Source organism: Plectropomus leopardus, chromosome 10 (genome assembly GCF_008729295.1).
Source record: "Plectropomus leopardus isolate mb chromosome 10, YSFRI_Pleo_2.0, whole genome shotgun sequence".
Taxonomy (NCBI): Eukaryota; Metazoa; Chordata; class Actinopteri; order Perciformes; family Serranidae; genus Plectropomus; species Plectropomus leopardus.
In genome coordinates, this window is record NC_056472.1 from 7,521,049 (window position 1) to 7,533,404 (window position 12,356).

Consider the following 12,356-nt stretch of genomic DNA (forward strand, 5'->3'; position numbering starts at 1 on the left):
CAGGCTTCACTTTTGATGGACAGACCATAGACTGTATAAATAAAGGGGATTTAGTAAACGTGACTTCACCGGACCACCAGTTTGAAGCCTTGAGTTTGCCATCTTAATCACTCCCACCTTGGTTTTTTTAAACAGGAAATGACCACATTTATTCGAAGCAAAACCGACTTGAATACCTGCCTATATCCTGCCTGACAGGTCAGCCACTGGAAATCACAATGTAGCCGCGCCCTAAAGCATAGACTGCTTCCCAGCTGGCACTGGTTGTCAATTAGTTTGAAAAAGAGGCGACAAATTATTGAAAAAAATATTTTAAAAAAGGAGAAAAATGTCCACAACACTATTTTTATTTCATTAGAATTATATATTTACTATTTAAAAAATACATATATAGTTTTGCATGTTTTTGTGTGTGCGTGCGTGCGTGTGTGCGTGCGTGCGTGTGGGGTGGAGGCATTTTTTTTACTTTTGTCTTAGCTTCTCCTTTTATTGCTTATTTTCAGGTAATTTTCATGTTCCTTTATACTAATTTCTTGCTATTTTTTGGGCCAAGTCTTGTGAAGTTGCTTAATGCCCCCTCACCATGTCACCAGAAATCAAACCAATGACGTGACATGAGAGTGGTATCAATATTTCAGCACAATCGCAAACAGGAGTTTCCTTGCTTACATGTTCCTGAACTTGTGTTTACAGGCGCAGCGTTCAGTGCGAACCTGACAGGAGGCATCAGCACATCAGTGGCTGTTTTCTGCCATGAATTACCTCATGAACTCGGTAAGTGGAGTGCAACAAAAGAAAGTGCCAAACAAAACAAAACAAGTCATTTTCTCATTACGCACTTGACACTTCACACTTCATTTCCCCAACAATTGGAACAAAGCTGTATTGTGAAGGCCTCGCAGTTAGCTCACATAATGATAACCAGTGTCTGAATCACTGCCTCATGCAAACTGCGTTTTCTCTTAACTCGGACTGAAACCTTAATCCGAGGAAGTCGCACAACCCTCGCTCCCTTGGAACTTGTTAAAAACCTGGCGGTGTCAATAATCATCACTCTTCTCCTCATTCCAGAAAAAAAAGTCATTTTTTTCCCCAATTAATAGCTTTTTGTCTGACAGCGGCGAAATGGCTCGTCAACGTGTCTGTCAGCGGAGATGATGTACGGCGCCTGGCACACATTGTTCAATACAGTCAGGCTCAAAGATGGTACAGCTGCCGGTGCGTTCATTTGCATTCAAATCTGTTCTCTCCGAGGACCCATTTGATTCAGTTTGACTCAGCAACACTAGACATTTTTGTTTGGAGCGTTTTTTTTTTCTCTTTTTACTCCACAGTGCTCTCCTCCGCCTGTTTGTTTATAGTGTGAGGAAGAGGTGGCGAGAGCGGGGTGAAAAAGACAGACAATGGGGCCATCCACTGCAGATCAGTACTAATGATGTGTCGTGTCCTGGTGCCGTTTCCATGCCTCGTTTGTGTGCTTGATGAATAGAGCAGTGTCAATTACGAATAACGGCCCACGTTTGTCTGCCTGCTCCCCCTTGTGTTCACTAGCAGCATCCTGTCCTGCTTTTTTTTTGTGTTTGGGGGAAAATGAGGAAAATCTGCCTCTGTTGAAAGCATCTACGTGATGAGGGGAGGTTGACCACAAACAGGCTGCAAAAACCTGCTTTAAAGTCTGTGATGTGTAGCATTTAGTTTTTTTAAAGGAATATTTCAAATCTTTTTAAGTGGTGTTGAATGAGGTACTTAACCCTTTGAAACCTGGATCATCCTCACTTTTTTTGTGCTGTGTTTGGATGCCCTTTACAAGCATCTAAACCTTTGAAACATGATAAAACTGTTTTGATTTTTTTTCTTTTTTTTTCAAGAGCATGGGTAATACAGGCAGATAGCAACTTGGCATGAGATCTTCTGCAAAATATGAAAAAAATAAAAGATGATAAAAGATAATAACCTTGGCTAAAAAGAGATATAGAGGGAAAATCGCCAGAAAATTGTCAAAAAAATTATTATTATTGTTAACGTTTTTATAATTATTGTTACAGTTATTGAATCCAAACTAACCCTTTTAAACACCAAGGTCATACAACAGAAACAATGATGCAAATGGTCTTTTTTTCTCTTTTGAATGTGTGGTGTCATTCGGTGCCCCCTCTCTAAATTCTGATGTTTTTGTCCGTTAATGCAGCACAGGCGGGGCTCTACATAAGTTCTTTTTTTCCTCAGCAGCAGTTTGTGGATCGCTAGGTGAATTTTCAACTGCACTCCTATCTGTCGATCTGTTCAGAGCTGATCAGATCAATGGATGAGAGGCTCCTCTTAACTACTGCGAGTGACTTTGAACTTTTAACCTAGTAGACTGAACAGTTTCACTTTCCATGTGCTTGACATCAGTACATGAGTAAACTTTTAAATTGCAAAAAAAGTAAAAGGTGACAAGAAAATGACCTGGAGATGTGTGGGGGACCCCCTGCTGTTTTTCTTAATGAAGTCTCATATTGTAGAGAGTGATATTATGGCTTCATTGCCAGGTCCAAAATTGCTATCTGACGGCAACGTAAAGCGGTGAAAATATTCTGACTGATTTTTAGCTGTCTAAAATGGGTTTTGCTGCGGCTCCCTCCACAGCAGTACACTGCTTAGCTTCTGTGGTGGCACCCCAGCCTGCTTCTCCAAACTGGGGCCGTGCCGACTGACATCGACTGTGGTGATACACTGACTGTGGATAAGTACCTCATAGAATCCAACTTCAAAAGATCTCTCCCTTGAAGTGCTGAAAAAAATCTGCATTTATGTGCTTCATCTGTGAGGCTCCAGGCTCATAAAGAACAAGATGGCTAAGTGCTTTGACTCTGGTCCAACATTTTCATCTCTATACTCGGTTTCCAGAGTTTCCAGATGGTCGACTGCCGCACGAGCGCCATCTCAAGCGGCACGTGAAGATTTTTTCGAGATCATTCCCTCCCTGTGCTGTTTCACATTTCCTGTTGATTCGGCTGCCGTTCCTCAGGCGCACTTTGCCGTCGTGCCTTGGCCCCTGTAGGGCCGCTTGTCAGACAAACCCAGCAGTTTGACAAGTGCACCTCTCAGCTCCTCCTGAACACAAAAGCCGTCCCCCGCCTGGCAGCTGGATGGCAAAGATGATGATTATGAGGGTTCTTTAACCACCCAGAGTGAAGCTAATTGGCAGTGATGGGTGTGTTAATTGCGGCAGATGAGGTGGCGGCAGGCGTGTCTGACTGTCGGACGCATTGGAACCGGGAAGGCAGGAAACGCCAGTTGAAGAGGGAAAAAAAAGAGGGCCATTGAAGTGAGGTGTGCAGACGGTCTCTCTTTAACTTCTCCCCCTTCTTTTCTGCCGGTTTGATTGATGGATGAGAGCAGAGTGGTAATATATTCATTGAGGTAATTAGCAAGGAAAAGAGGCCGCTTGTTACATGGCGCAGGAAATGTAGGCCACCCCCTTCTCAGTATTCATCTCTCTCCAAATCCAGGGCGTTTCCGCTGAGACTTGGGCCTCTTCCCGCTTTTGGCCCGGCAATGATTGAAGAGGGTAGAGAGGCTACGGCGTGCATGTGTAATCATAAGTGCATCAGAAGAGAGTTAAAGACATATTTCTTCGAAAGCAGCCGCTCCTGGTCTGTTTTCCACCTGCTCCGACACAGAGAGCGGCGGCAGATGTATGGAGGGAGTTCACTTTGAACAAGTTCACCTCATCACCAACGGCAGAACAGACTGAGAGAATAAAAGGAAACACGGCATGACACGCGCTGAGCTATTCACCGAGGGGTTTATACACAGCTTCACTTTGCAAAGCGTAAACAGAAATCGGACACACTGCTGTCACTGTTACTTTTACCTTTCATAAACAACTTAAAAACAAGCCGAATCATCCATGGTGCTGAAGTTGTTGGGATACGTGTCAGAAAATGAGATGGGTGCATGGGAATTTTCTTTAACCCTTTGAACCCTGAGCAAATTGAAGGAAAAAAAAACCAGAAAGGAAAGTTTGAAAAGCCAAAAACCTAGGAAAAGGTTTAAATATATATATATATATATATATATATATATATATATATATATATATATATATATATATATAAAGAAAATTGCAAAAAAAGAGACAAAAAAAGACAGACATTTTTTTAAATTACCAAAAAAAAGCAAAGTTTAAGAAAATCATGAAAATTACCAAACAATTTGCAAAAATAAAAGGAAAGTGAAAACAAAAGCCAAAGAACGGACCTGAAAAACAAAAACTTAAGAAATAATAATACAAAAACTTAATTTTAAAAACATAATTGTGATGATTATAAATAAAGTTGAATGGCCATTTTTCCCTAGCTGTTGTTAAACAATAATTTCCGAAATGTACTAATTGCTAACCATTTGTGGGACATTTCTTGCCAAGTTGTCCATTGCTTTTTTCCCCCAAAATAAATCAAACCAAGCTCAGCGTTCAAAGATTTAACTTCTTTTGAAAGGCATCTGAACCCAGCACAAGACAATGGATGTAGACCCAGGTTGTAAAGGGTTAATGGTGTTTAAATGTGTCTCTCCTGGCTGACAGGTGACTTCGCCGTGCTGCTGAAAGCGGGGATGTCGGTGAAGCAGGCCATCGTCTACAATGTGCTGTCCGCCCTCATGGCCTACGTTGGCATGCTGATCGGCACGGCCGTGGGCCAGTACACACACAGTGTCACCAGCTGGATCTTCGCCATCACGGCTGGCATGTTCCTCTACGTGGCCCTGGTGGATATGGTAAGTTGGCACGCCGCACTCGATAATTGTCTCCCTCCTAACAACATCGGTCTAACTTTGCCTCCTCTCCCACGCGGGCAGTCAGCCTCCGTCGCCTCCTGATCTGCAGTGCTAATTCCAGTCTGATCCAAACTTTGTCTCTTTCATAGCTGCCAGAAATGCTTCACGGGGACAGCGAGGACCACAAGCGCTGCCAGCTGGGACACTTTATCCTGCAGAACCTGGGCATGCTCACCGGGTTCGGCATCATGCTGCTCATCGCCATCTTTGAAGACCGCATCGTTTTCGATTTTGGCTTTTAGTCGTGGAGAGAGAGAGAGAGAAGGGGGGAGAGCTGGATGTATCAGTATTGTTCTTCTTGGCCTTAACATGCTTTGTTTGCAATGTAACGGCTCAGTCTTGCATGCAGTGTGGGTCTCGTTCATGGCCAGTGCCTCCATTCCAAACATGCGGCGGTAGCTTAATGCATATCTCATGACTCTGCCAGTGGTGTTTACACTCTGCTCCTCCATTACCTCTCCACTGTCAGCCTCAATCTGTCAGCTCCCTGTGAAGCAAAACAACAAAAAAAAGGCCAAGTGAAGGAAGAGCGAGGCCGCACAGCGACCAGAAACATCTCCTCCGCTCTGAATGGCCTTTATAAAAGTGCTGTGGCGGCGCAGGGGAGCGCGACCCCGCAGAGAGGCAGCTGCCATGGCCCAGCAGCTCACCGCCTATGCATCATCACCTGTTGTTAGCGTGTTGTCGTCTAACCCCCCCCCCCGTCTCATATCCACTCTGTGTTGTGTCCCATCATCCATGTCTTATACATCTGGAGTGTGTTTTCTACCCGCCATCCATCATCGGCTTCCGATGTCATCATGCTGTGTATCAAACATCTCCGTGTCTCTCTGTGCCAAGCCCTGGCCACTGGAGCGGCTCCGCAGCAGCGACGCTCAGTTTAGCCGCCGACTACATCTGGAATAAACCCCTTAGCTCATGTCGCTTCACCTTCAACAAGTGTTGACAGCCTTAAGCTGCAGTGTCAAAACAGAAAAGTGTTTCCCGACTTTGCGTTGGAGGTCGTCGAAATGGCTCAGTGTTGATGTTTTTTCGCTGCAACTTTCCGTTTGTCATGTCAGAGTCGTTTTATTGTCTAATCTGATGTTTGGGATTATTAAACCTTTGTAGTTCATAGCTAACACAGCTGCCAAACCTTTGCAATGAGCATTTAAGACTTTCTTTTTAGAAACTAGTTGTTCTTTCTTTTTAACCCTTTGAAACCTGTGCAAATTGGCTTGATTCATTTTTTTTTCATTGGAAGAATGCAATGAGACACTTAAAGAGGAAAGAAAGAGAGTAAAGTTATAGTGAGGATATATATGGACAAGGACATATATGCTTATTTCTTAGTCTCTTTATCAAGGTACTTTTCTGTACCTTGATAAAGAGACTAAGAAATACAGAGAACATGTAAAATGTATTAAAACAACAAAAAAGTCAGAACAAAATTGCTTCTTGGGACTGAAGTCAATATGTAGTGTGAAACATGGAATCGTACAACCATAACAAAGGTAGATCAAACAGTCAATACAGAGCGTTGGATGTGTATTGAATGCAGCCTGGTGTAAACACACCAGAAGAATAGTGTTGTAAATCTCAGATTGTCTGCCAAAAAGAGACCGAGACATGCTGAGTGGAGAGTCACACTAAATACTTAAAACTTTAGCGCGGTTATGTTGTTTCATTTCAAAGCATTTGCATTTTTAAAATATATTTCCTGAATGTTGTGGATGTATGTTAGTAAAGAGACTACTGAAAAATAAATATTTATAATGATTATAAAATAACCGAAGACTTTTGCACAGTAATGTTTAAAAAAAAAGAAATTTGTATCCAATTAGAGAAAAATTCAAAGAAATGACCAGAAACTTAGCACAAAAAATGAAAAAAACAAAATCAAGCAGATGACCTTTAAAAAAAAAGTCTTTAAAAAATAATAACTCTGTAACATAATCTTAAATATACATACATGCGTACGTAATTCTGATAATTAGAAATTTAGTTTTCTCAGCATTTTTTCCTAGCTTTTTAAAAAAAAATCAGGACATTTACTTTGCAGGACATTTCCCTTTTTAGTTGCTCATTGCTTTTTTTCCCATGTTTTTGAAATTCAAAAATCAAAAATTCATCAGAAATCAAATTCATCAGAAATACTCTTAATGCGTCAGAACGCTGCGCAAAACAAATTGATGTCGATCCAGGTTTCAAAGGGTTAAAGGTTTGACAATCTGTAGCCAGAGAAGACATATCCTCATTAGGCCTTTTTATTATATCTTTCTTCATAAGAATCAGTAGCTTCAAAATGTGAATCCAGTTAAAAAAAAAAAAAAAAAGTGTTGTAGTTTACTAGATTTATTTAGGGTGCCTAAATGGTGCTGCGTCCGGTCGGACCACCCTGCAGTGGACATTTAATGACAGTAGGATGAAGAGATGTCACACAAATGCAGATTTGTTTTGATGTACTGTAAATACATGAGGACTTTATTATAGTGTCAGTAGCAGAGCAGCCAAAAGCTAACTTTTGTTGCTGCTAAATAATAGTTTTAAAAGTACTTCTGTCGAGGAAATTCCCTGACAATCGGAGTGAGCAGAAGACGGTGTTTTTGCATCATGACAGTGTGACGGCGTTCCCTGCACTTGTAACTCAACTTATCAAACCATGAAGGCAAAGATTATTATAATTTTTTTTGATTGTTTATACAAGCTTTCCCCTCGATGTTTGCGAGGGTGTGCGTTATCGTCACTCTGCTGACCGTGCCAAAAACCGGCCCCAGTGTGGATCCTCAGTGGCTGGTGCTTGACACCGCGCCCTCCCTCCGCCCCCCCGACATTCCATTGGCTGTTCTGCGGCTCACATGCTAAGCTAGCTCGCCTAGCTTCAGCTGCTGGAGCACACAGATATCGTGTGTGGCTTCATTTATCCTGTCACTATGTGACATCCATCATGGTACGTCTCAGCTTGCTGTAAATCATCGTCAGTCACATTGAACTCGTGTTATTGATGCGACTGAATCATGCATGAAGCATGAGTGAAACGGTACAGACGTTGTGTTGAGTGTACTTTTTTTTTCTCGGCCTTTGTACTACAGAGTTAAACTATTGAAAACCTTTGTTACTTTTTAAATTAAGTGTGTGTGAAGATCAGGAGGGATTCTTTGGGGCGTAGTGCAGCTGTTCTTTTTACAGGCATTTTATTATTTCATCTGAGGTTCAACAGGACCCAAATGTGTTTTCCATTTTAACATCAAGTAAAGTTCATATTTTAATCTCTAAAATCTCAGCTTATTCCACATTTATTTGGTTGTTCCTACAATATTCATTTTGATTGCGTTTTTTTTTATTTTAAAAGAAAAGGGATCCTTTTTTTTGAAACATCACTTCTCCCTTTAGATCCTGTATGTTTAATTCAAAACTCTACTGTCAAGTGTGGGATAAGAGTCAGTAACACTTTCGACACTACGCCCCAGAGAACACGTTTCTTCACTGTTTATTAGGCAACAAATTGTCTGTTAAATGACAGTCCATGATTGTTCTCATTTTTGCTTTGTTGTCTGTATGTTTGTTAAGTAATCTGAATATCAAATGCAAAGTGTGACATCCTTGCTGTTTGCCTGTCTGTGCATTCTCCCCAATACGAAGAGAAAATAAACCCTGAAAAGCTCTCTGATGGTTCTAGCATATTGTTGCAGAGACAACCTGTGTGCCGCTGCAAACCCACAACAATCGTAATGCATTTTTCTGCCCCTCGCTTCTGCCGTCAACAATCACACTGAAACACGGTGTGACGTGGTGAAATCAGATATCCGTAATGTTCTGCTGTAATGTTTGGAAGTATTACTGTATCTTCAAATACCAATGTCCATAGGCTACTGTATATCTACAATCAACTGAATCATCGCAATGCTGTAATACTTAAAGGAATACTTCACCCACAAAATGATTATTTGTATATCAATTACTCTTCCCGTTTTACTCAAAAAACTCAAATTTTCTTACATGTAACCACGGTGTACGAAAAATCCAAAAACTGAGAAGATTCGTGATGAATTGCAGTGAAGGTGGTCCACGTTTAACATCAGTAAAACCGTACCAAAATGTCCGTTTACAAACTCTCACACAACTCATGCAGTATAATATTTTTTATCCAGTTAAACAGTAAGTACTTTCCAAAACTTGTGAATTTTTAAACTTTTCTGTTTAGAGCAGAAGTTGGAAACTCAAGAGCTACCCTTTTAGTCTGGCTTTGATTTGAACTGTACCTATTTATTGACTATTTATACATTTTAATGTTTTACTAGATGGTATATCATCTTAGTATTTTTCACATATGTATTTGTATACATATGTATTGTTACTGATATTTTATTTATTTGTGTATTTGTTTTCATCATTCTATCTACAGGTTTTCATTCATGGTGGCGTTTCCTCCGTTTCTGGTTTTAATGAGTGCTCTTATGTTAGTGCTTTCCTTCATTACAAAGTCTCGCTTTTTTCACTGTGTGTATGTGTGTGTGAGTGTGTATATATACTTCTGTGTATGATGTTGTCGACACAGAGATGTTTTACACACCAAGGTTTTCAGTGAAAATGCATGTGTTTGAGAAGTACTGAGCATACGCGATACAAAAGATTCGGAGTCTACTCCTCGAGTTGTGAGAGTTTATAAATGGATGTTCTGATACGCAACAAAAATCGGAGTGTTAAAATTTCAGGGCTTAACAATTCAGTTTGATGGGAATGAAGTTGACGGCGTTGATGTGGTCAGTGTTAACTCCGCAGAGATGCAGTTAGGCGCTGCCTACAGCTGGAGCCGGTGACACCAGTCGCAGCTATTTTGTCCCTCCACAGGGTAAGTTCAAGCTTTCTGAAGCGATTGTAAGTTAATGCTACGAGCTGCAGTCTGTACACTGTGACATCTATATGACATTTGCTTCACAAATCCTTGTTTGTTTCCATGAATGAACAGCAATTTCGTACAGGTTATTAGCTGATGTTAGCTTGCAGTATGTGGTAGCTAGCTAACAGTTACTATCTCCAACTTTACGGAAAAATTGAGCTTTTCCTTTTTTATAATAGTGTTTGAGGCTGGCACTAATAGCTGGAAGAGTTTTGTTTTGTTTGTTTTATTAGCCTTTACCGTGGTTGAACATCAAACAGTGTCCCAACAGGAAGACACACATCTTTGCCGCACAAGTGTGGACTTCTCTCTGTGACTGGGACATGTATATTTGACTTTCATTGCTTTAAAAGTTCATTTACTTTGTAATATCTCCTCTCAGGCACCTCCACATCAAAGCAAACAGAGGAGAAAGCAGTCTGCTCCTGGGATCGTGACGCTGTTCTGCTGTTCCCCTCCCCTCCCTACAAAGGCTATGTAAGTCACAATTATTGTTAATATGATGCTTTGGATGGCTGTTGTGATAGATTTGCTGTGTTTTACGTGATTCTCGTGATTCATTAAGAATTTTCTGGGTTTTTGAATTTTTTGTTCACAATGTATACATGTGAGAAATGTTTTTATATATGTGTGTGTGTATATATATATATATATATATATATATACATATATAGAATGTGGGTGTAGTATTTCTTTAAGGTAACTAGACATGCAAAGGCTCAGCCACCTTTGGCACTACATATTGTAATCCATAATAGTCAGTTTTCTATCAAGGCAGTAAAAACAGAACAGACGTTTTTGAAACAGTACTCCATTACAAACAACTAGTAGTCATTGTAACCTAATTATTACCTGTTACTATTATATTCATTTAGATTTTAATGTACTGCGTAAAAGAGAAGCCGTGTGTTTCGTTTTCATTCTTTTTTTAATGACACGTCAGTGTGAGACAAAGAGAGACTAAGAGCTGAGCTGGCAGAGCAGTGCTACTCCGCGTCTGATCCAGTGTTCAGCAGGCACATTAGAGTTGAGCGTCATGGCGATGACATAATTGGTAGAGTGGCCGGTTGTAGACAGGGTGCCACGCCGCTCACTGGTCTTGTAAACCGGCGCCACGTAGCACATCCTCTGGGGAATGTCCTGCCGTTTGACGGGCTTCAGCCACATCTGACAGAAAGACAGGAACGAGGACACAGAGGGGCAGACAGGGTCAAATGATTGGATTTTGACATTTAAGTTGTGGCTGCCACATTTGCCTACTCGAGCTAGCTACTTTAGCAAATGGTCACTGACATTTACGGGCTTTTTTTGCACTCAAACCATTTGACTGGTGGACAAACAACAAATTTAAGTCTTTTTCATGTCACAGAAACAAAAAAGATCAGATTATGTTTACTGTTCAAAGGTCGGAACATGAAAAACGGTGGAAACTAACCGGCATCTCCATTTATTAACAAATTGGAACTTTTGGGACATAAACTTATAAAACAATAGCATTAACAAGGAAGAGTCCCCCCTGGGCTATTAAGAAGTCTTGGTTATGCAAAAGGGATAAACTGGGCCACTCAAAAAAACGTCTTTTAAAAAAAAAAAGAAAAACAAAAACAGTTTGAGTTGCAGCCAGAAAAGTACTCATCTGGTTCCATAACGGGCGCCTCTGTGAAGATTTGCATTTCAAAGCCAGCCACGGCAGCCTCTGTTGTGATTTTTCCCCCCACATATAATAAACACATTTTTAATTAAGTTCCGCTCTTGTCAAAAACTGATTCCGTTAATAACTTGCCCTGAAATGTCTGAATATTAAAAAAGTCAGTCTTGTGCATTATTCATAATCACTGAATGCATTGTGAGGAAGAGAGAACAGAGGGAAAATTAAATAAAAAAAAAAAAACAAAAAAAAAAAAACAGGGAAACTTGATCAATCCTCGCTCTCTGCCACTGGCACTGTGTTCCATCACTCTGTCAGTCTGCTTTCATATACCATATCAAGCTCTGTTAATTAATAAAAGGATGAGAGAGCAAAGGAACGAGGCCTCCTGCAGGCACAATGTAAAAAAAAATAGAAGTGCTGAAGCTGCTGCTCAGCGTCGGGTCCAGAGAACCCGGTTGTGAACATCCTCCAGCTACAGTATGGTGGTTGTTGTTCACTTTCTCCTCTGAGACTCGCAATATTGGGTTCTGATAGACAAAAAAATGCAGCTCATAGGAGTTTACAAGCTGAATAATGATGGAATCTGCCCCATTTTCATAATTTGATACGTGAACAGATACTATCTATCTTCTCTTTTGACACCCGCAGAATCAACGCACCTCCACCCTCAAACTTAACCTAACAATGTCTTATGCAACAAGGATCTATTTTTCTTTTGACTGGTTGTCTGCAGTGTTTTCTGCCCTACGCTTGCAAGTAATTTTACATTAGAGCTTAATATTTGCACTACAACTGCAGTCTCAAACCTTAGCAATGTAGAAAACTTGCGTCACATTTCTCTCTGCATATTTGTACTTTAGGCAGTTTAGAATGCACCACTTTCAACCCTCATACTAATTCAAACTAGGCAATTAAATTCTTAAATGATGAGAAGCACCTGTATCTTATAACCTTTCAACTAAAATTGCACCTCAAATGGGAGATTCCAATTCTTGACTTCTCATA

At 40.6% G+C, this 12,356-nt stretch overlaps 2 protein-coding genes across 2 annotated transcripts in view; one reads left to right on the forward strand and one right to left on the reverse strand.

Annotated features, from left to right (window-relative positions):
• LOC121949386 (zinc transporter ZIP10-like) overlaps positions 1–6,567 on the forward strand; it is a 29,882-nt gene extending 23,315 nt beyond the window's left edge. The window contains exons 9-11 of the mRNA XM_042495057.1: positions 694–774; positions 4,571–4,761; positions 4,911–6,567. Coding sequence (XP_042350991.1) covers positions 694–774; positions 4,571–4,761; positions 4,911–5,063 — 425 coding nt within the window. The 3' untranslated portion in view covers positions 5,064–6,567. The remainder of the gene's footprint in view (positions 1–693; positions 775–4,570; positions 4,762–4,910) is intronic.
• A 4,093-nt stretch (positions 6,568–10,660) lies between these two features.
• Positions 10,661–12,356, reverse strand: part of dnah7 (dynein, axonemal, heavy chain 7) — a 117,230-nt gene continuing 115,534 nt past the window's right edge. Inside the window, 1 exon segment of the mRNA XM_042494683.1 lies at positions 10,661–10,867. Coding sequence (XP_042350617.1) covers positions 10,661–10,867 — 207 coding nt within the window.